The following is a 22,236-nucleotide window of genomic DNA, read 5'->3' on the forward strand; positions in this document are numbered from 1 at the left end:
CTGGGCAGAGCCTAAAGAGAACCCGGCCCCATACGTTTCACCCAATCAGAAGACGAGAGGGTCTAAATATAAAGCGCTTCGTGCAAGTGTTTCTCTATTCATCTTCTGTTCCTATAGAGTGCGTAATTGTGTTAAGTTGTCGAAATGGCAAGAACGAAGCAGACAGCCCGTAAATCTACTGGAGGTAAAGCTCCCCGAAAACAGCTCGCCACTAAAGCGGCTCGTAAGAGCGCTCCTGCTACCGGTGGCGTGAAGAAGCCTCACCGTTACAGGCCCGGCACTGTAGCTCTGAGAGAGATTCGTCGCTACCAGAAGTCCACTGAGTTGCTCATCCGCAAGCTGCCCTTCCAGAGATTGGTAAGAGAAATCGCTCAGGATTTCAAGACTGATCTCCGTTTCCAGAGCTCCGCCGTCATGGCTCTACAGGAGGCCAGTGAGGCGTACTTGGTCGGTCTGTTCGAAGACACCAACTTGTGTGCCATCCACGCCAAGAGGGTGACCATAATGCCGAAGGACATCCAGCTGGCTCGCCGCATTCGTGGAGAACGCGCTTAAGTATGAACATCTACTTACAGAAGTCCATAAACAACAAAGGCTCTTTTAAGAGCCACCACAAGTTCTTTACTAAGAGACAAAGTCCTCTTAATGTGCCCTACGGTAAACTTGCCATTGTCACATTGCACAAGATTAGAAGATGCGTGTATAAATACTCCCCAAGTAAGAGATACGCCCTGCTTTTAGTGTAGAGGGGAACCACTCCATCCACCCTCCTTGCCTTAATGCGCATTCCGGGCGTTTTACGTAAACTGTATGCATGCAACTATTTGAAACACTGGAACCTGCCGTCTCCACGCCAGTGCAAATGAATAACCAAACCCTAAAAAAAAAAAAAGCCACAGCCATTTCGCAGGAACGGCAAAAACGCCATCAGCCCTTAAAACGCATTAGAAATGGGTCTGCTCTTCTCGAAAGTGTGGGGGGCTCTTAAAAGAGCCGTTTGTGTATAACTATCGGGCCATGCAAACGGATCACTTCTTTTTGGGTGCTGCCTTCTTTACAGTCTTCGCTTTGGCCACCTTAGGCTTTGCTGCTTTGGCCTTCTTCGGGCTCTTAACAGCCTTTTTGGGCTTTGCAGCCGGCTTCGCTTTCTTAGGGCTCTTGGTGGCTTTCTTTGCTGCTGCAGGCTTCTTAGCAGTTTTCTTGGCTGCCGCGGGTTTCTTCGCTGCCGGTTTCTTCACTTTCTTGGCGGCAGCGGGCTTTTTCGCCGCTGGCTTCTTTTTCGGTGTCGCCTTTTTCTTGGTGGACTTCACCTTGGGTTCTGACTGTTTCTTATTGATTTTAAAGGATCCGGAAGCCCCGGTACCTTTTGTCTGCACGAGAGAGCCTTTACTCACAAGGCTTTTTACGGACAGTTTCACGCGGGCGTTATTCTTCTCCACATCGTAGCCACCGGCGACAAGAGCCTTCTTGAGCCCAGCCAACGAGAGCCCGTGACGCTCTTTTGAAGCCGACACAGCCTTGACGATCAAATCAGAGACGCTAGGGCCGGTCTTTTTGGGCTTCGAGCTCGCTTTCTTCTTTGGCGCTTTAGCCGGAGCGGGTGCTGCTGGCGCGGTTTCTGCCATTTCAAACAAACACACTTGGATTTCTCTGTAAAAGTCTCCAGTGAGACGCGTCTCAGCCGCTCATATTAGACTGGTGAGAACCGTGCAGACTCAAGCAGCGCGTTTCACGTAACAAGAGACCTGACGAGTGTGCTTTCGGTTTTCACAAAATCCCTAATTTAGGAGGAAAAAATCGGAAAGATCAACCCTGAGACCACGAGATGTCGAGGGAAACATGTTGTTACCAGATCTGGTGCTATCATTTAAAAAGAAGGTACCGCTAAACGGTCAGAAGGAGAAAAGGCACCGCGTAAAGGACGAGCTGTCACTCTTTACAAGACAAACAATGATTTCCTTTCGAATACTCGGTGACTGCACGTTCTTTCAAACTGGAAGCGCGCTGGATTGAAAATAGACAGATCGAATATTGATGTCGAGAAGTGTTTATGTAATTTATCCAGAAATCCATTTAAAATCCGAGGTCTCTACAAGATCAAATTAACACACCAACAAGAGTAGTTTACCTAATTTTTGTCAGGCTTATTTCAGACACTTGTAAAGAAAAATAACTTCCTTTCAAAACCCCTGGGAATAAAACCGTATTACACTTCTGATAATAAAATAGCCCATAGAAAATTCTATCTTTAGACGGATCCAGTCAGCTACAGATAACCATAATTTAGCTGTGATTACTGAAAATGAAAATTGCATTTGAAAGACATCTCCAAAGTTTAGATGACTAAATTCATTTCAATCCCTGCTTCCATGTTCAGCTTTTCCATAGAAGATAGATAGGTAGATAGATAGATAGATAGATTGGTCCATCTGTTTTAATTTAAGATAAGAAAGTGTAAAGATGGGATTGAAGACAGTCACATAATCCAATTACCTTGGAGATCAATTATAATCTAAACTTCAGTGTTCTTACCACCTTTAGTGCAACTTGACGGTTATGGAGAAACTAAAGACAGAGGCTGTGTCCTGGAGCTTCAAGCATAAGATGATAATAGAAACTTTGCCAGAAGATACTCAGTTGTAAGCCACACTCAGATTGACATGCAGGGACAGCCTGAAAACTAGGACCAAAAAATTAATAAGACATGAAGGACTTGTGTGACCTCTGTACTGACTGTGTTTGGAGCAACATTTGAACCATGTACCGTAGAATTATATATCACTGTACTGCTCCACACTCTCGCAGTTCGGCATGGGATTATTGCATGAATAGAATATACGAATATAAAGTAGCAGGTGTTGTTTTGCAATACTGAACATTGTATTGCTCCTCTGAAATACAGTTAAAGGGAAAAAAGAAAACAATGTGAAACTAACATTTGTTTCAATTGTACACATGGGAAATCTTGGTGCTGGAAAATGGATTATCTGTCCGACAGAATACAGTTTGTGACAACGAGGAACAGTGTCACTGATGCGGATGAGAGCATCAGTGGAGCCGCACAAGGAACAGTCCTGTGTTCTTATCTCTTCCCAGTGGACACCTCAGACTATACATGTAAGACCAGTTCATGTTTCATCAGGCAAAGAGGATTGTTTTTGACTTGACATCAACAAAACCAAGGAACAGTTTATTGACGTTGGTTGCATCAAAGAGGCTGAACGACCAGAGCACTATTCAGGAAGTGTATGAGGGGGTGCTACAAAGCTACAAAAACTTGTGGATTCACATTAATGGCATGGTGGACTGGTCTCGTAATACAGAGGAACCGTATATGCAAGGGCAGAGAAGACGTTTTCTGGAAGTTTTGGCCCTAATTGTTCTTGTTCCACAACCAGAGTTTTCAATTTCTCTCAATTTCTTCATGGGTCCTCCGGTTTCCTCTCACAGTGCAAAGGCGTGCCGTTTCAGTTAATTTGAGAGGTTAAATTGGTTTACTGACTGGGAGAATGTCGGTGTTTACCCTGCAATGGACTGGAACCCAGTCCAAGACTTGTTCGTGCCTTGTCACCCAAGGCTGCTGGGATAAGCACAAGCTGTCCTGCTTCCCTGATTTGGTGTGTGTGTGTTCACTCTGTGATGGCCTCTCGCCCTGTCCAGGGATTGTTCCTGCCTTGCAACTGCAGAGACAAAATAGGATAAAGTGTAAAAATGTCAGCATTATTTGATCTAAATAAAAATTTGAAACTTAACTAAATGTTAAGCTAATACGGCAAAATCTTTCTCAGTGAAACAGAAGGGCAGAATATAATAGAAGATGCAAATGTGGGAATTTTATTTTTTTTGTGTTAGAAGGGGATCAGTTTAAGTACATTAGTGAATAACCAAATCTTTACGAAGACATAAATATTAGTATTATCTTAATTAATGTATTTTCCTTCTTTGCTACCCAGGTCCTTCCTGCGTGGAGTTTGCATGTTGTCCCTATGGCTGTGTAAATTTCATCTCACAGCCCAAGGATGTGTAGATTAGGTGAACTAGCAAAGCTAACTTGGCCATAGAGTGTGCTTTGTGTGTTTGCCCTGTAATGGATGGGCATCCTGTCCAGAGTTTGCTCCTGCCTTGTACCCTATGGTAGCTGGGATCGGCTCTAGCACCCTCGCATAATCCTGGTCTGGAGTAAGCAGGTTAGAAAATGACATGCCATGTTCATTCTATTAATTTTCGTAATACATTTGTTATGGAGAACTTAATACTGTGTTGTGATATTAGTTCATTTAAATACAGACTGGCCGATTAATGGTAGCCATTCTAAAGAATATGATCATTTGAAAACAAATTCCTATGCTTTTTTAAAAAATATCGGTGTTGGTATTGAAAATCTGACACAAAAATAATAAATAAATGTGAGCCATGTCTCTCTAGAAAAAGCAGTGTTGTGCAGAAGAATCAGCACAAACAGATGGATTTATTCTTGAAACAAATGGGAGTACAAGGCAAGTCCCTACTTGCTAAAGAAACCCTTTAGATCAAGTAATATAAAATAAAATACTAGTGATTACAATATACAGCCTATTAAAAAAAAAAAGTTCTGAAAGACCAAGAAACAATCTAATGGAAAAGGCTCCAGTCTGAACAGATGGGTGGCTCTGAAAAGAGCCGTTGGTGTTAATGAACGAGTCGCCCTCATCTACTTGCTCTTAGCTGGTTTCTCGGTCTTCTTGGGCAGAAGCACGGCCTGAATGTTGGGCAGCACACCACCCTGAGCGATGGTCACGCCACCTAACAACTTATTGAGCTCCTCATCGTTACGCACAGCCAGCTGAAGATGGCGAGGGATGATTCTGGTTTTCTTGTTATCACGGGCAGCATTCCCGGCCAACTCGAGAATTTCAGCGGTCAGGTACTCGAGCACGGCAGCCAAGTAAACGGGAGCACCAGCGCCCACCCGCTCAGCATAGTTGCCTTTCCGTAGGAGCCTGTGAACACGGCCGACAGGGAACTGCAAACCAGCTCGAGAAGAGCGAGTCTTAGCCTTAGCACGTGCCTTACCGCCAGTCTTTCCTCTTCCAGACATCTTGACTTGTACACAGTAATTACTTACAACGGAATGGTCGCAGTAGCCAACGTTGCGCTTTTATTAAGGCTTCCTTCGGGCGCGACGATCTGAACAAACGGACCGCTCATTTGCATTTGCTTTTACGTCATTTGGTGGTGGTGGTGGTGGGGGGGGTCGGTCCAGGGCACGACTGTCCTTCCCCTTTGGACGACGCCTCCAGTGCAAAAATTACATCTCCGATCAAAGAATACATCGTGCCTTTTTATTGTTTTGATCCTTCCTGTGTTCTACATATGTACACACACATATTTTCTTTAACACCTTATATCTCTCATAATGTGGATTTTATTGAACCGATTATTTTAATTTTATATATATATATATATAAATGATAAAATATGTATTGTTCAAGGCGGTATACAGAGAAACATAACGCACGAAGGGCTGTATGCACATTGCCTTATTCTGCACTTACGTAGTCCCCACGTGAACGATATATCAGGGCGCTAAAATAAATAGATGAGTAGAGCTACAGAACTATTGTTGAAACGGTAAAAGAGGGCACATATTACTTTAGTTTAAAAAAGGTTTAGTTTCCTACATTAGTAAGCACAAAATCGTTGTTCCAATTGCCAAGAACCCCATTCGCGTACGGATTACCGAGCTATTGACCCTTTTCCCTTCATCTCTACTAATAATATGCCTCGCGATTACGTTCAAGTTACTTTGTTTCGTCTCTTCTGATGGGCTTATACCATATATTGTTACCTGCCACGATTGCCGTAAAGATGACAGGGATACTGAAAGGTTATAGAAAAGAAAAAAAATTAGAAAGAACAAACTTAACATGTAGTTTTTAAAACACATAGCCCAATAGAAAAGTGCGCGCGAATTTTGACTCATTCATAACTTAACGGTCGTGTCTGAAATGAAGGAAACAGCGGCTCGTATGTTGTTGGTGGCCACGCCTTAACTCTGCGGCGCTTGCGATTTGCATGCCTGCCTTTAAAATGAGGAACCCGGGAAGTTGCGCTATTCAGTTTTTCATCGCTACGGTCTAATAGCAATGCCTGAACCTAAAGCTGCTCCTGCTCCTGCTCCTAAGAAGGGCTCTAAGAAAGCCGTTTCTAAGAGCCAGGCGAAGGGAGGAAAGAAACGCAGAAAGTCCAGGAAGGAAAGTTATTCCATCTATGTGTACAAGGTACTGAAGCAAGTTCATCCCGATACGGGCATTTCTTCAAAGGCAATGGGAATCATGAATTCGTTTGTGAACGACATCTTCGAGCGCATTGCCGGAGAGTCTTCTCGGTTGGCTCATTATAACAAGCGCTCCACTATTTCTTCCCGGGAGATCCAAACTGCTGTGAGGCTCCTGTTACCTGGAGAGTTGGCCAAGCACGCTGTGTCCGAGGGCACCAAAGCAGTTACTAAGTATACCAGCTCTAAGTAAACTGCCCGATTTCTGCTTAAAACCAACGGCTCTTTTCGGAGCCACCCACATTTTCTCAAAAGAGCTCAATTTAGCCTGTACAGAATTGTGAGGTTGATGCATTAAATATCTCCCTCCCCCACACGCTTTGGCATGCTTTTCCTGCGCCCGCTGCTTTACATTTTATAGCGACTCGGAACCACAATCCCGTTTATGGCAATAAGTCTGTCCTATGTTACAGCGGACGAGTACAAAATTGGTATGTAAAATCGAGTCAGCCAAAACACCGCAGAGTAGGAATGGTTAGAAGGCAGGAAATTATAGGGGGTGAAACTGATTAGGATTTCTCCAAGTACAAGAAATGGGAACAAACGCTGCTAAAATGGAACTTAATCGGGGAGGGGAAGAGAGTTGCTCTAGCTAGTGATGGGAACTCCGGCTCTTTTCAAAGCTTCGCCTGTTTTGGATCGGCTCCCAAATGGCTCTTCGTTTAGTATCACTTGGATGCTTATATTTTAGCCTAATTAAGCAATTATGAATGGTTTGTGTATAAGCAATTTCTTATTCATTGTTTTCAGACATTACCTATTTTTATGCATTTTTTCCATTACAAAAAATGCACCGTTACTATTATTCAAAATTAAATTAAAAATAAGATGAACAACTTAACACAACTTAAACAAACAAAGGCCAATCTCAACAACAATATGACTCTTTGAATAAAAGTTTTAGGCCAGGAACATACATGGGGTTTAAGGCCTGTACAAAAGTTGTAAATCCAATGTCCTCCACAATGGAAAATGGTTGAAAGTCGCTAGCTATCATTTTAGCCAGCTCCTCATCGGCACTTCTTTGTTTGTCTGGCGTCATTTGTTTTGAAATAAATGTGCTTATTTTGGTTTGAACTGAAGACCGTGTTATACCTGCAGTTTTCGGTAAGACAGTGGATGGCAGGAGAGAGGGCACGCTCTCCTCCAGTTGCACGGATGGGTGGGTGGATCTTATAGCCTATGTCTGTGCAGGTTTGTTGTTGACCCTGCTGCTCTAACGGATATTTTCATATTACAAATTCTGCACTTAGTTTTGCAGCCAGATGCTGCTGCTTTTCGGCTTTCACTCATTTCTTCACGATGCGCTTGCATTTAAATCTGGCTCCTCGTCTGTCGCATCGACAGGTACAGTGTACCTGGCCTGTACCAACACTCGCTGACTTCGGAGCATCTGCCCCTTTCACATAGTGGTACGATCCTAGTCCGATGTGTCGTTTGTGAACGAGCCGGCATTATGAGCAAATGTTCTGTGCGCCCATATAAATAAAGTCCCGTCCCAACCGAATGGATTTGCAGCGGAGCAGGAGCGGCTGAAGGTTCGGCTCTGCTCGACGGGCATCGGCTCCTCTCGTTCGCTTCAAAGCATCGGTTCTTAGAGCCGGCTCGTTCGCGAACGACACATCACTAGCTCTAGCAATGAAAGAACCACCAAAGGGGCCTTGACTGTTACAAAGCAACTGAATAGCTCTTAAAGTATCCGTTTCAATCGGTAACGGGAACACATTTTGCCAAGTACTCCATTCTTACTACTGTGGAAAGGACCTCGCCTACTATTTCACAATAGCAGAAGGAAAGCTCTCCAAATAGAAAACGTGGGCGGCTCTGAAAAGAGCCTTTGGATTATTTCTTTTAAATCTCAATTATTGCTTAACCTCCGAAGCCATACAGAGTACGACCCTGCCTCTTCAAAGCGTATACCACATCCATGGCAGTGACAGTTTTTCTCTTGGCATGCTCAGTATAGGTGACAGCATCCCGAATGACATTCTCCAAGAACACTTTCAGCACTCCACGGGTTTCTTCATAGATCAACCCAGAAATTCGCTTCACTCCACCTCTCCGAGCCAAACGACGGATAGCAGGCTTTGTAATACCTTGAATGTTATCTCGCAGAACTTTACGATGACGCTTTGCGCCACCCTTGCCAAGTCCCTTTCCACCTTTACCACGACCAGACATATTTACCTCGTTCTAAACTTCAGCTAATTAACAGCAGAATGTGCGGGTCTTCGCCTGATATGAGTACAACGACGACCTACTCGAACGCAGCACTGGAAATGTTTGCGCGGGCTTTCAGGAAATCGCGCTTTGAATTTTCTCTTTGTATCCGAGCACAAGTCTCATGAACAAAGACGCTAGCCCGCCATATGGAATCGAATTTGAGTGAGAGTTTATAGAAGCAGCTAATTGAGTGATACACTTAGGCTTTCCAGAACCTTACTTCTTTTCTGGTGCTACTCTTTGGTGTAAATAGTACCTCGCATCCTTTCATTCATGTGAGAAAACGGTGCGTTTGGTTGTTTTCTGTTGAGAAAATAATAATAAAAAAAGCCTGAAAGTAGCCTATATTCTTATATATCGCTGTCCACTCTGTGTGCCGTTTTAAGTTACATAAACAAAGATTTTTATGCACAAGTTAATTCAAAATACAATCAAGTTTTGTTTGATTATTCTGTACTGAAGCGTATTAGGGCCACGGTGAAAAAAAAAGAAAACGTCGAGATTAAAGTCGACATGTTGACTTTATTCTCGACATTTCCACTTTATTCTCGACATTTATCTTGAGATTAAAGTCGACATTTCCACTTTATTCTCGTAGCGTTTGTCAGTAGAATGTCGCAAACTAAACTTCATCTTAAAATGAATTTTTAATTTACTATATTTTCTCAAACCCCGTTATAAATTAAGTAGCCCATTAAATGCTGTGTGTTAAGTGTTCCTCGACCCATGTTAATCGGTACACGCATCTTAAACTGATTTCCTCTTGCACTAAAAGGATGCGAAGGCAGCGATCGCCGCACAGAATACATTCACTTCATGATTTCCCTGCTCTCTGAACATTTAGAATGCTAAGATAAAAACTTGATATCATTTTCATGATGAAATGTATTAAGGCATTCGGGGGCACGGTGGTGTGGTGGTTGCACTTCTGCCTCACAACAAGGGGGTCCCGGGTGTTCCCTGCCTTGAGTTTGCATGTTTTTCTGGTGAGTTTACTCGGCGTGCTTCAGTTTCGTTTCAAAGTCGTGTAGGATGCGGGGTTTTGTTATGTTATATTAACCCTGCTATTGTATGTGTTGCTCGTATTCACCCTGTAATGTGCTGGCGCCCCATTCAGGATTTGCTCCTGCCTCGCACACGATGCTTGCTGGGATGGGCGCAACCCTGAATGGATGGCATAATTATAACGAAGTTTTTTTTTTTTTTAAGTTCTAAAAAATCTGAGGTCTAAGTTTATAACTAGTTTTAATTTCACAAAGACGTTTATCGTGTGGGGCGGCACGGTGGCGCAGTGGTAGCGCTGCTGCCTCGCAGTCAGGAGACCCGGGTTCGCTTCCCGGGTCCTCCCTGCGTGGAGTTTGCATGTTCTCCCCGTGTTTGCGTGGGTTTCCTCCGGGCGCTCCGGTTTCCTCCCACAATCCAAAGACATGCAGGTTAGGTGGATTGGCGATTCTGAATTGGCCCTAGTGTGTGCTTGGTGTGTGTGTTTGTGTGTGTCCTGCGGTGGGTTGGCACCCTGCCCAGGATTGGTTCCTGCCTTGTGCCCTGTGTTGGCTGGGATTGGCTCCAGCAGACCCCCGTGACCCTGTATTCGGATTCAGCAGGTTAGAAAATGGATGGATGGATGGGTTTATCGTGTGGTGATTGGTTATGTGGAGAAAGTAAAGGTAAGGATAGGAACTAGAGGTTTGGTACGTCAGATAGAGACAGCACGCATGCAATAAAGAAAGCGTGCTCAGAAGAACATCCATTGAATTGTGTGTTCATGTGTCAGACTACCAGATCACGATTCCAACATTTACACAATACTTCAATTAAACCTGTGCGATACCCTATGGCGTTATTTCAGTGCCACTATTCTGAGCACACGTAAAAAAATATTGCAAGTGCAAGTGTTGCATTTTGAAGAGAAATTTATTTTGAGCGTACAAAAGCTGAATTTGAGTGAACAAAATTCATTGCTGCGTGCAAAAAATGTATTTCAGTGTTTGCGCTTATCCATATACACACACAATAGCACCAGTTTTCGCTCAGTTTTTCATTTGCGTTTGCTCGCAATGTGTTGCTTGCGCTCACAACATTCTCTGCTGCGAGCGCTCAACTCTTTGTACACCGTTATAAGTGTGCCACAAAACCAACCAATCACAGACTTGGTTTTAAAAATTCTGATTGGCTCTTACGGTCTCCAATCAGCTCGCAAGCTGCTGCATTCCGGACACCGGAAACACTGTCCACTCAGCCTCGCTTCTTGCAGATAGAGGGAGTTTTGATTTACTCTGCAGCCAAAGAAGAGATGGCAGAATCAAATAATGGCTCCAATAATACTACACCACAGTATGCAACTACATTATACTACACCAACGATAGTCTTAACAAATAATATATTTTAAAATAAAATAATTAAAGATATTATCCGCAAATTGGGGTTTAATTGAGTTTAGCTGGATTTAGCTACATTTCGGACTGTTTCCGGAATGCAGCAGCTAGCGAGCTGATTGGAGAACGTAAGAGCCAATCAGAATTTTTGAAACCAAGTCTGTGATTGGTTGGTTTTGTGGCACACTTATAACGGTGTACAGAGAGTTGAGCGCTTGCAGCAGAGAATGTTGTGAGCGCAAGCAACACATTGCGAGCAAGCGCAAATGAAAAAACTGAGCGAGAGGGGGTGCTATTGTGTGTGTGTATATGGATAAGCGCAAACACTGAAATACATTTTTTGCACGCAGCAATGAATTTTGTTCACTCAAATTCAGCTTTTGTACGCTCAAAATAAATTTCTCCTCAAAATGCAACACTTGCACTTGCAATATTTTTTTACGTGCGCTCAGAATAGTGGCACTGAAATAACGCCATAATACCCATTCACATATCCAGTTTTTTGGAGTCTCATCACACCTGCCATAACGTTCTCTATACTGAACGTAGACCTGGGGACCCCTTAATGCAAGGGAGCAGCACTACAGCCACGCCACCGTGCCCCCTGCCACCCATATTTAATACATGCTTTAATGCAGTTCATCATGAAAAAGATATCAAGTATTTATCTTAGTATTCTGAATGTTCATAGAGCAGGATTATCACGAAGTCAATGTGCGGCGATCGCTGCCAGTGCCTCCTCTGTGCAAGAGGAAGTCAGGATAAGAAGCGCGTAACGATTAACAACTGGGTCAGGGAACACTTAACACAAAGCATTTAATGTGCTACATTAACTTATGATGGGGTTTGAGAAAAACTAGTAAATTAAACATTCATTTTAAGATGAAGTTTAGTGTGCGACATTCTACTGACAATAAACTACAAGAATAAAGTGGAAATGTCGACTTTAATCTCGACGTGAATGGCGAGAATAAAATGGAAATGTTGAGAATAAAGTGGAAATGTCGACTTTAATCTCGATATGAATGGCAAGAATGAAATGGAAATGTCGAGAATAAAGTCAACATGTCGACTTTAATCTCGACGTAAATGGCGAGAATAAAGTGGAAATGTCGAGAATAAAGTCAACATGTTGACTTAATTCTCGACATTTAGTTTGTTTTTTTTCTTTACTGTGTCCATATTGTTTTTTTCTCCGTGGCCCTAGTACGATTCCATAGTAATTCTGAGACTAGATTTCCAAGATGTTTTCTCATGATTACTATACATTTTATATTTACTTTGCTCTCTTTTGTCCAAAAAAAAGTTCACCCACAATTAGTGAAGTTTTTTTTTATTTTTCTTCAAATTAAATAGATGTTTTAATGTAACTTTTTTTTTATTACATCATTTCTGAGCCGCTCACATTCCACCCATACATAAAATGTTTGATCCTGACTTACTCCCAGGGCTGGTGGCATAAAATCCTGCTCACACAATCCCTGATGAACTGTAGTTGTTTCCCGTATCATTAGATCTCTAGATGGATTTCACTGAAAAAGAACATATAGGGAGTTGCAGTAACAGTAAAATAAGAAAAGAAAGGAATGGATAAATTCCATTTTGGCAAATGCACATGCTTTGATCCTGAAAGTGCTGCAATGCGCACAATTGTTTTAATTGTTAATTCAGCTCAGTTTGTATTACTGTAGCACTCACAGCCGAATACAGGATTAGAGTGCACTGTAGGAGGGAAAACTAACTGGCTTTGACTGGTTGTGCCAGAATTGTTGACATTTGCAGAGGAATGTCGATTAAAACATTTGGAGAGTAGAATTCAGTTGAAGACTTTACTATGAAGCGTAGCCGTAAATATGTTATAAACGAGTTTTCTGAAGATTTAATTAAAGCTTTGTCCAAAATAGCCTGAGATACTTTAAAAGGCAATATACAATGCATCCAGAAAGACTGTGATTTCTCAGTTTTTTTTAATTTTTGCAAAAACCTCAAGTAAACTTTTTTCACGTTGTCATTATGGGATGTTGTGTGTAGAATTCTGAGGAAAAAAATGAATTGAATCCATTTTGGAATAAGGCTGTAACATAACAAAATGTGGAAAAAGTGATGTGCTGTGAATACTTTCCGGATGCACTGTACCTCTTTCAGCCAAGAAGGTTAAACAATTGAAGAAGCATAAAACATCTGCCAGAAAAATAAGTGACAGCAAACTATCCTTATAAAAGAAGAAAGCTATTTTGAACCTGAAAGGAGGCTTTTTGGGGGCTCTTTTAAGTGTCACTGATGCCTTAATATCCAGTTTATTAGCTTCTAGAGCATAAACATGGAAAATGCTTAGAAACTGTATTTTGTATAGCAGCATCAAATGTCTCTTTTACAGCAAAAGAGAGCTAATCCAAATGATCTCTTGAGCACCACCGAAACTGAACTGGACAAGAAAATGAGAAACGTCCTGTGCTGTGATTTAGGGGCTGACAAGAAGGTGAAGTTTTACACTTCTATCTTGCAACGAATTCTAACATTAGTTAAAAAGGTAGATAAAGAAACTAACAATCTGACACTTATGTTACAGAACAGTTAACGTGTCTGAGGACCGAGTTTGGTAAAAGGTTTTGAGAAGTGCAAAGCAAAATGTTGAACTTGTTTTGCATAAAATGTCTATCAATCCCAATTTCGCTTTTTGGAATAACCGTGGAGAGCTGCAGCTGTTAGAAGGTAAAGCTTTGGTCGGTTCCAAAATAATGGATTTTGTAGGTAATCTTACAGCAGCTCATATAATTCCTGAGCATCGGAGGCCGCGTGGTTGCAAGGAATTTGTAAATGCCATGGTTGGTTTCAACATTCCATTTTCTGTTGTGCCTAATGATGCAATGAAAGAACTACTTGAAAGTTTTAAGCCGCCCCCTACCCCTCTCTCTGCTCATTATCCTGAAGACAGTCCCTACCAATGGGAACCGAGTAAAAAAACACTGGAATGGATTGCTTATTAATTTGTAAAAATTGTGTGTTTATTAAAACCCAGCAACAGGGGATGTACAAACCAGTGTGTTTCTTTGTGCAAGTCCCAAGCCCGGAAAAATGGGGAGGGTTATGTGAGAAAGGGCATCCTGTGTAAACTTTTGCTATATCAATATGTGGATAACGATACAAATATCCATACCGGATCGGTCAAGGCCCGGGTTAACAACGGCCCCCACCAGAACTGTTAGACAACAGGGTGCTTGCGGAAATTGGGCTACTGTTGGCCGAAGAAAGAGAAGAAGAGGGGGGAGATGTGTCCTGAGGCAGAAGGACAGGATTAAGGTAATGAGAGTGGAACTGATGGTAGGAACTTTGAATGATGGCTGTATGACTGGTAAGGGAAGAGAGTTAGCTGATATGATATGGTGTGGATGAGAGGAGAAATGGGGTAGGGATTATTCTCGAAAGGTAAGCTATGCATATAGTTTATAACTTCTTAAAAATGTCCTTATTTTGCCACAATTTAAATATGCAGACAGACAAACCTAAAAACAAAATGTTATCTGCCAATTTAATATAATTAATAGTATTTGCTTCTTTTTTCGTGAGGATGACTGTTTTATACACCAATTTAGACGACCCATAGCTGGCCACTGGGAGTTGTATGTTGAATTTGACCTGATATTACAAAGAACATCATGAAGAAATCACACAATCCCTGGTACCTTTCATGTTTTAACAACAAGGTTTAGAAAATGTGATGGATGGATGGATGGACGGATGAATGGATGGATGGATGGATGGACGGATGGATGGATGGATGGACAGACATCAGAATGTGACTGATGTGTCACTGAAATGCAGTGAAATGGGATTTTCTATTAACTTGATTGTCCTGCAGCCTGAAGTAGATAAAATGCTAAAATGAAAAAATTCAGTGTCGGACATAAGGATGGTTGAAACTTCCTGTAAGTTTTAAGGCAATTTCAATCCCAAATTCATGTTTTATGAAGCCTAGTTTATGCACGCTCCCGAATGCGAGCAGGTTCTATACATGATGGCCCAGGTGTTGTAGTCTACAGACCACCAGGGCCATATTCATTGTTCATGACTGAATTTAGCACCTTTTAATCTGATTTGACTATAAATTATGATCTTGTAGTATTGATGGGGGATTTTAATGTACACATGTGGAAAATGACACTTTTAGCAAATGTTTTACTTATTTATTAAATTCAGTAAGATTTTGTCAGATTTTCAAAGGTCCAACTCATAATCATAACAACACATTAGATTTATTTATAACTTATAAAGTTGAATTTCAAAATTTAAATATTATTCCATTAAATGAAGTTATTTCCGATTACTACTTAATTACATTTGATTTAGTCCTGCCCTTGTCAACACACTCACATTTTAAAACAAAGACAGTGCGACATCTAGATTGTAATTCTACTTCAGAATTTATAGATTTTTTGATAATGGCAAATTGGCATGTGAAGCGTATCTCAGACAACATGATTTACCCACAAAGTCAGTAACAGAAATGATAAAATTCACTTTGACACATAATTTATTCTCTTTTGGACAAGATTTCTACATGCAACAAATGGGGATTGCAAAGGGCTGTCGGTTGGCACCTCACTCTGCAAACCTAACCCCCCAAAATTGGAGGAAGATTTCATGTCAATGTGCATCTTAAAACCAATGTTGTATCTCTGTTACATTAATGACATCTTCATAATCTGGACTGCCAGTGAGAAGGACCTCCTCCATTTTCATAATGAATATAATTCTTTTCACCCCAACATAAAGCTGAAGCTGAATTACTCAAAAACAGAAGTCATCTTCCTTGACACCAGCGTTCAACTGAAAGACAACACTCTTGTAACTTCTGTTTTTCACAAACCAACAGACAGACAGACCTACCTAAGAAGTGACAGCTTCCACCCCAAACATATAAGGCGCTCCATTATTTTGCTCAGACCCTACAGACTGGGATAAACAACTGCAAGATCTAAAGATCTTGACCATATATTGTTCTTCTCTCGTGTTAAATGAACACTAGCCTGAAGGAATCTATTAATTTTTTACATTTAAGATTCCTCACTTAAAAATTTACCAATGTTGTTTCTTGTCCTAGTGTGTATATAAACACAGGGAATTCCAGTTTCAGTGTTACATCTTGCCTGAAAAGGGGCCTGAGTTGCCTCGAAAGCTTACATATTGTAATCTTTTTAGTTAGCCGATAAAAGGTGTCATTTTGCTTGACTTTTCACTAGATACTTTGAGTAAGTCGAGTGTGATTGTGGAGAACCATTTTGATCAGTTAACATCAAATGTAAATGTGAAAAAAAATTTAGATCAGCTAACATCACATTATAATGTGACCTTGAGACATGCTCTGGACGCAGTGGCTCCCTATAAAACAAAAGTGATCAAAGCAGATAGAAACTCTCCCTGGTTTAATGAAAACATTCAAGCTCTTAAATTAGAGTGTCGAAAACTGGAGCACAGACTGAGAACAACAAAGCTACATGTCTTTCAAATTGCATGGACAGAGAGTGTTAAAAAATATAAAAAAGCACTCTTTAAACCTCGCACAGAATACTATTTTACAATAACAGATAGCAATAATACAAATCCTCGGGTACTGTTTAGAACATGGGCTAAATTAACAAATGGTAATTCAGATCTACAATGCAAAATACCCACAGATATTAGCAGTACAGACTTCATGAACTTCTTCAAAGAGAAAATTAAAAATATAAGATCCCAGATCTCAGTATCACAGTACAAACCACATACTAGCTTGGTAGGCCCTGTCTCACATTGCATTCAACACTTTAGTAATTATAATCCTGTAATTTTGCAGGAAGTCTTAACTTTAATTTCTAAAATGAAACCCACTACTTGTTTCCTAGATCCAGTGCCAACAAAACTAGTAAAAAGTGCAATGGATTTTCATGCAGCGCCAATTCTAAACATTATCAATAGTTCATTATTGCATGGCACAGTACCTGAAGTACTAAAAGTGTCAGTCATTAAACCATTACTTAAAAAGTCAGACCCACACATACTTAATCATTATAGACCTACTTCAAATTTAGCCTTTCCCTCTAAAATACTAGAAAAAGTATTTGCCAATCAGCTTCAGTCACACCTTATGCATTACAATTTATTAGTGACATTTCTGTACTATGACAGAAACCAGACTGGAATTTCTCTAACATGGGTTGTAAACAACACTCTGATATCATCTGATAAAGGAAACTCCACTGTCGTTATGTTGTAAGACTTAATTGCAACATTTGACACCATTGACCATTCTGTTTTACTGCACAGGGTAGAAAATGATGTTGGGCTTACAAGCACTGTGCTCACTTGGTTTAGTTCTTATTTATCAAATCAATTCCAATATGCACAGAAATGTGCTGACAGTACTCCATCATTACACACAAGTGAGATATGGTGTCCCGCAGGGCTCAGTACTGGGACCTTTACTGTTTTCACTTTACAAACTTCCACTGGGATCTATGCTTAGGGAACATAATGTTAATATTCACTTGTATGCAGATGACATCTATTTACCCATTTATACCTTTCATTTAGATCAAGGAAGTTTCTCCAATGTTGTCTTTAATTAGTTGTGTTAGTGAATTAAAGGCATGGATGGATGAGAACTACTTATCTTTAAATACCGATAAAACAGAGATGTTAATTATTGGAGGGAGTGACGCTGATAACAACAATATTTGTCTTCATTTAACTCAGTTGGAATCCCCATTAATTTTACTGAATCAGCCCACAATCTAGGAGTTATCTTTGACTCTAGAATGCCATTTAAAGTTCACATTACAAAGTTGTCTAAATCATGTTTCTTCCATCTTAAAAATGTTGGGAAATTAAGGCACTTTCTAAATAAACAGGATTCTGAGAAATTAATTCATGCCTTTATTTCTAGTAGGATTGACTACTGTAATGTGGTGTTCACTGGATGTTCAAACAGTTCTTTATACAGCCTCCAGTTAATCCAAAATGCTGCTGCAAGAATTATTAGAAGAAAAAGATAATATGAACACATAACTCCAGTTCTTAAATCCTTACACTGGCTCCCGGTTAAGTTTAGGGCAGATTTCAAAATCCTCCTTTTAACATATAAAGCCTTAAATGGCCAAGGTCCAGCTTACTTGTCTGAACTTATCATGACTTACAAACCAGAGTGCACATTAAGATCTCAAGATGCTGGTCTGCTTATGATTCCAAGAATTAATAAAATAACAGTGGGAGGTCGAGGTTTTAGTTACAGGGCCCCCAAACTGTGGAGTGGTCTGCCTGCTATTATTAGAGATGCCCTTCGGTCTCAGCTTTCAAATCACGGCTGAAGACTCACGACTTCAGTTTAGCAAATCCTGACTAGAGCTGCTGATTAACTGTACAGACTGCATCTCTGTTGTTAGTCATTAGCACTAAAACATAAGTAACAAGATCGTTATAATTTGTTACTAACCAATTTTTATTTTATACTGTATTGAGGATTACTTCTGTTCTGTTCTCTGTATTGTATTGTATTGACCCCTTCTTTTTGACAACCACTACACACCTAACCAACCTAGAAAGGGGTCTCTCTTTCAACTGCCTTTCCAAAGGTGTCTTCCACTTTTTTTGGGTAGTTTTTCCTTGTCTTCTTAGAGAGTCAAGGCTGGAGGGCTGTCAAGAGGCAGGGCCTGTTCAATCCAATTACAGCACTTCTTGTGTGATTTTGGGCTATACAAAAAAATTGTATTGTATTGTATTATATTGTTCCTGCCTTGTGCATGATAATTGCTGGGAAAGGCTCCAGCAAAAGAGGGCAAAATAAATATGAAATGCATAGTAATAATGAGAAAAAATCATGGAAATCTAGTCTCAGAATAATCAAACAAGACTTGATTGTATTTTGAATTAAGTTGTGCATAAAAATCTTTGTTTATGTAATTTAAAACGGCACACGGAGTGGACATGGATATATAAGAATATGCTTTCGGGCATTTTTATTATTATTTTCCAAACGTACAACCAAACGCACCGTTTTCCCACATGAATGAAAGGGTGCGAGTTACTATTTACACCAAGGAGTTGAACCAGTAAAAGAAGTAAAGTTCTAGAAAGCCTAAGTGTATCACTCATTTAAAAGCTTCTATAACTCTCACTCAAATTCGATTCCATATGGCGGGCTAGCTTCTTTGTTCGTGAGACTTGTGCTCGGCAGCGAAAGAGAAAAATTCAAAGCGTGATTTCCCGAAAGCCCGCGCAAACATTTCCTGTGCTGTGTTCGAGCAGGTCGTCGTTTCACTTATATCAGGTGAGGATCCGTGCGTTATCGTATTATTTACCTAAAGTCTACAACCCAACAAGCTAATAATGTCTGGTCGTGGTAAAGGTGGAAAGGGACTTGGTAAGGGTGGCGCAAAGCGTCACCGTAAAGTTCTGCGAGATAACATTCAAGGTATTACAAAGCCTGCTATCCGTCGTTTGGCTCGTAGAGGTGGAGTGAAGCGAATTTCTGGGTTGATCTATGAAGAAACCCGTGGAGTGTTGAAAGTGTTCTTGGAGAATGTCATTCGGGATGCTGTCACCTATACTGAGCATGCCAAGAGAAAAACTGTCACTGCCATGGACGTGGTATACGCTTTGAAGAGGCAGGGTCGTACTCTGTATGGCTTCGGAGGTTAAGCAATAATTGAGATTTAAAAGTAATCCAAAGGCTCTTTTCAGAGCCGCCCACGTTTTCTATTTGGAGAGCTTTCCTTCTGCTATTGTGAAATAGTAGGCGAGGTCCTTTCCACAGTAGTAAGAATTGAGTTACACTACTTAGTAAAGGTTCTGGTATCGAAAGAAGTTGATACTTTGCGAGCTATTCAGTTGGTTTGTAGCAGCCCCGGCCATTTTAGACGTCTTAATTGCTAGGGAAACCTCAACCCCCGATAATTTGTTTCATTTTAGCAGCGTTTTGTCCAATTTCTTGTACTTGGGGACAATCGCGATCTTTTTCTACCGCCTTCGACCCAGTCCTTGTGTCAATTTATCCTGCCTACTAACCATTCCTACTCTGCGACGTTTTGGCAACTATCGATTTTACTAACCAATTTGTATTCGTCCGCTGTTTTACAATAAGTGACTGGTTGAGGGCTAGACAATGTAAACCAGCAGGCACAGGAAAAGCATGCTGAAGCGTAGGGAGAAATATACATTCTATCAAACCTCACAATTCTGTACAGGCTGACGGAGCTCTTTTGAGAAAGAGGTGGGTGGCTCTGAAAAGAGCCGTTGGTTTTAAGCAGAAATCAGGCAGTTTACTTGGAACTGGTATACTTAGTAACTGCTTTGGTGCCCTCGGACACAGCATGCTTTGCCAACTCTCCAGGTAACAGGAGCCTCACAGCAGTTTGGATCTCCCGGGAAGAAATAGTGGAGCGCTTGTTATAATGCGCCAACCGAGAAGACTCTCCGGCAATGCGCTCGAAGATGTCGTTCACAAACGAATTCATGATTCCCATTGCCTTTGAAGAAATGCCCGTATCGGGATGAACTTGCTTCAGTACCTTGTACACATAGATGGAATAACTTTCCTTCCTGGATTTTCTGCGTTTCTTTCCCCCCTTCGCCTGACTCTTAGAAACGGCTTTCTTAGAGCCCTTCTTAGGAGCAGGAGCGGCTTTCGGCTCAGGCATTGCTGTTAAAATGTAGCGATGAGAAACTAAAAAGCGCAACTTCCCAGGTTCCTCATTTTAAAGGCGGTCATGCAAATCACAAGCGCCGCAGAGTTAAGGCGTGGCCACCGACGACATACGAGCCGCTGTTTCCTTCATGTCAGACACGACCGTTAAGTTATGAATGAGTCAAAATTCGCGCGCATTTTTCTACTGGGCTCCGTGTTTGAAAAAGTACATGTTAAGTTTGTTCTTTCATTTTTTTTCTTTTCTTTAACCTTTAAACATCCCTTTCAGCTTTACGTCAATCGTGGCAGGTAACAATACATGTTGTAAGACGAAACAACGTAACTTAAACGTAATCGCGACGCATAAAATGAATAGAGATGAAGGGAAAAGGGTCAATAACTCGTACACGAATGGGACTCCTGGCATTTGGAACAACGATTTTTGTGCCTTACAATGTAGGAAATCGCGAAAATCGTTCACGTGGAGACTACGTAAGTGTAGAATACTGTAAGGCAATGTGTATGCAGCCCTTCGTGTGTTATGTTTCTCTGTATACCGCCTTGAACAATACATATTTTATCATTTATACATATAAAATTAAAATATATCATTTCAATAAAATCCACATTATAAGGTGTTAAAGAAAATGTGTATGTACATATGTAGAGCACAGGTACGATCAAAACAATAAAAAGGGCACGATGTACTCTTTGAACTGAGATGTTATTTTTGCACTGGAGGCGCAACCAAATGACGTAAGAGCAAATGCAAATCAGCAGTCCGTTTGTTCAGCTCGTCGCGCCCAAAGGAAGCCTTAATAAAAGCGCAGCGTTGGCTACTGCCACCATTCTGTTGTAAGTAATTACTGTGTGCATCTCAAGATGTCTGGAAGAGGGAAGACTGGCGGTAAGGCACGTGCTAAGGCTAAGACTCGATCCTCTCGAGCTGGTTTGCAGTTCCCTGTCGGCCGTGTTCACAGGCTCCTGCGGAAAGGCAACTATGCTGAGCGGGTGGGCGCTGGTGCTCCCGTTTACTTGGCTGCCGTGCTCGAGTATCTGACCGCTGAAATTCTTGAGTTGGCCGGGAATGCTGCCCGCGATAACAAGAAAACCAGAATCATTCCTCGCCATCTTCAGCTGGCTGTGCGTAACGATGAGGAGCTCAATAAGTTGTTAGGTGGCGTGACCATCGCTCAGGGTGGTGTGCTGCCCAACATTCAGGCCGTGCTTCTGCCCAAGAAGACCGAGAAACCAGCTAAGAGCAAGTAGATGAGGGCGACTCGTTCATTAACACCAACGGCTCTTTTCAGAGCCACCCATCTGTTCAGACTGGAGCCTTTTCCATTCAGATTGTTTCTTGGTCTTTCAGAACTTTTTTTTTTAATAGGCTGTATATTGTAATCACTGGTATTATATATTGCTTTATTTAAAGGGTTTCTTTAGCAAGTAGGTACCTGCCTTATACTGTACAACTCCCATTTACAGCTTTTGGGGACAAATGTTTTCCGGAGCCTTGATGAATGCGCAGAAAAAGCTGCATTAATAGTTGATAAGCGATGATTGTGTGGGCTCTGATTGTACTGCTCAACATTGCGTTTTCTAGAGAGACACGCCTCACATTTATTTTATTATTTGATGTCATATTTTCAATACCAATCCCGAT

At 41.2% G+C, this 22,236-nt stretch overlaps 7 protein-coding genes across 7 annotated transcripts; 3 read left to right on the forward strand and 4 right to left on the reverse strand.

The window, feature by feature from the left end:
* Nucleotides 1-977: 977 nt before the first annotated feature.
* On the reverse strand, nucleotides 978-1,667 carry LOC120543514 (histone H1-like). The gene has a single exon (XM_039776613.1). It carries the CDS (start codon nucleotides 1,623-1,625, stop codon nucleotides 1,029-1,031), a length of 597 nt encoding a protein of 198 aa, XP_039632547.1. The 5' UTR covers nucleotides 1,626-1,667; the 3' UTR covers nucleotides 978-1,028.
* Nucleotides 1,668-4,639: 2,972 nt separating this feature from the next.
* On the reverse strand, nucleotides 4,640-5,120 carry LOC120543519 (histone H2A-like). The gene has a single exon (XM_039776619.1). It carries the CDS (start codon nucleotides 5,075-5,077, stop codon nucleotides 4,691-4,693), a length of 387 nt encoding a protein of 128 aa, XP_039632553.1. The 5' UTR covers nucleotides 5,078-5,120; the 3' UTR covers nucleotides 4,640-4,690.
* A 1,005-nt stretch (nucleotides 5,121-6,125) lies between these two features.
* On the forward strand, nucleotides 6,126-6,554 carry LOC120543521 (histone H2B 5-like). The gene has a single exon (XM_039776621.1). The coding sequence runs from the start codon at nucleotides 6,126-6,128 to the stop codon at nucleotides 6,507-6,509; it is 384 nt and encodes a 127-aa protein (XP_039632555.1). The 3' UTR covers nucleotides 6,510-6,554.
* A 1,579-nt stretch (nucleotides 6,555-8,133) lies between these two features.
* LOC120543528 (histone H4) lies at nucleotides 8,134-8,537 on the reverse strand. The gene has a single exon (XM_039776629.1). The coding sequence runs from the start codon at nucleotides 8,495-8,497 to the stop codon at nucleotides 8,186-8,188; it is 312 nt and encodes a 103-aa protein (XP_039632563.1). The 5' UTR covers nucleotides 8,498-8,537; the 3' UTR covers nucleotides 8,134-8,185.
* Nucleotides 8,538-19,261: 10,724 nt separating this feature from the next.
* Nucleotides 19,262-19,636, forward strand: LOC120514188 (histone H4). Its single transcript, XM_039734402.1, has one exon. The coding sequence runs from the start codon at nucleotides 19,277-19,279 to the stop codon at nucleotides 19,586-19,588; it is 312 nt and encodes a 103-aa protein (XP_039590336.1). The 5' UTR covers nucleotides 19,262-19,276; the 3' UTR covers nucleotides 19,589-19,636.
* Nucleotides 19,637-20,163: 527 nt separating this feature from the next.
* LOC120514822 (histone H2B 5-like) lies at nucleotides 20,164-20,597 on the reverse strand. Its single transcript, XM_039735410.1, has one exon. The coding sequence runs from the start codon at nucleotides 20,584-20,586 to the stop codon at nucleotides 20,209-20,211; it is 378 nt and encodes a 125-aa protein (XP_039591344.1). The 5' UTR covers nucleotides 20,587-20,597; the 3' UTR covers nucleotides 20,164-20,208.
* A 764-nt stretch (nucleotides 20,598-21,361) lies between these two features.
* LOC120515101 (histone H2A-like) lies at nucleotides 21,362-21,893 on the forward strand. Its single transcript, XM_039735829.1, has one exon. It carries the CDS (start codon nucleotides 21,456-21,458, stop codon nucleotides 21,840-21,842), a length of 387 nt encoding a protein of 128 aa, XP_039591763.1. The 5' UTR covers nucleotides 21,362-21,455; the 3' UTR covers nucleotides 21,843-21,893.
* The last annotated feature ends 343 nt before the right edge of the window (nucleotides 21,894-22,236 follow it).

This window comes from Polypterus senegalus, chromosome 14, assembly GCF_016835505.1.
Source record: "Polypterus senegalus isolate Bchr_013 chromosome 14, ASM1683550v1, whole genome shotgun sequence".
Classification (NCBI taxonomy): domain Eukaryota; kingdom Metazoa; phylum Chordata; class Cladistia; order Polypteriformes; family Polypteridae; genus Polypterus; species Polypterus senegalus.

Coding starts and splice junctions, on each gene's coding strand:
- LOC120543514 (XM_039776613.1), bottom strand. CDS start 1,625: ATGGCAGAAACCGCGCCAGCAGCACCCGCTCCGGCTAAAGCGCCAAAG.
- LOC120543519 (XM_039776619.1), bottom strand. CDS start 5,077: ATGTCTGGAAGAGGAAAGACTGGCGGTAAGGCACGTGCTAAGGCTAAG.
- LOC120543521 (XM_039776621.1), top strand. CDS start 6,126: ATGCCTGAACCTAAAGCTGCTCCTGCTCCTGCTCCTAAGAAGGGCTCT.
- LOC120543528 (XM_039776629.1), bottom strand. CDS start 8,497: ATGTCTGGTCGTGGTAAAGGTGGAAAGGGACTTGGCAAGGGTGGCGCA.
- LOC120514188 (XM_039734402.1), top strand. CDS start 19,277: ATGTCTGGTCGTGGTAAAGGTGGAAAGGGACTTGGTAAGGGTGGCGCA.
- LOC120514822 (XM_039735410.1), bottom strand. CDS start 20,586: ATGCCTGAGCCGAAAGCCGCTCCTGCTCCTAAGAAGGGCTCTAAGAAA.
- LOC120515101 (XM_039735829.1), top strand. CDS start 21,456: ATGTCTGGAAGAGGGAAGACTGGCGGTAAGGCACGTGCTAAGGCTAAG.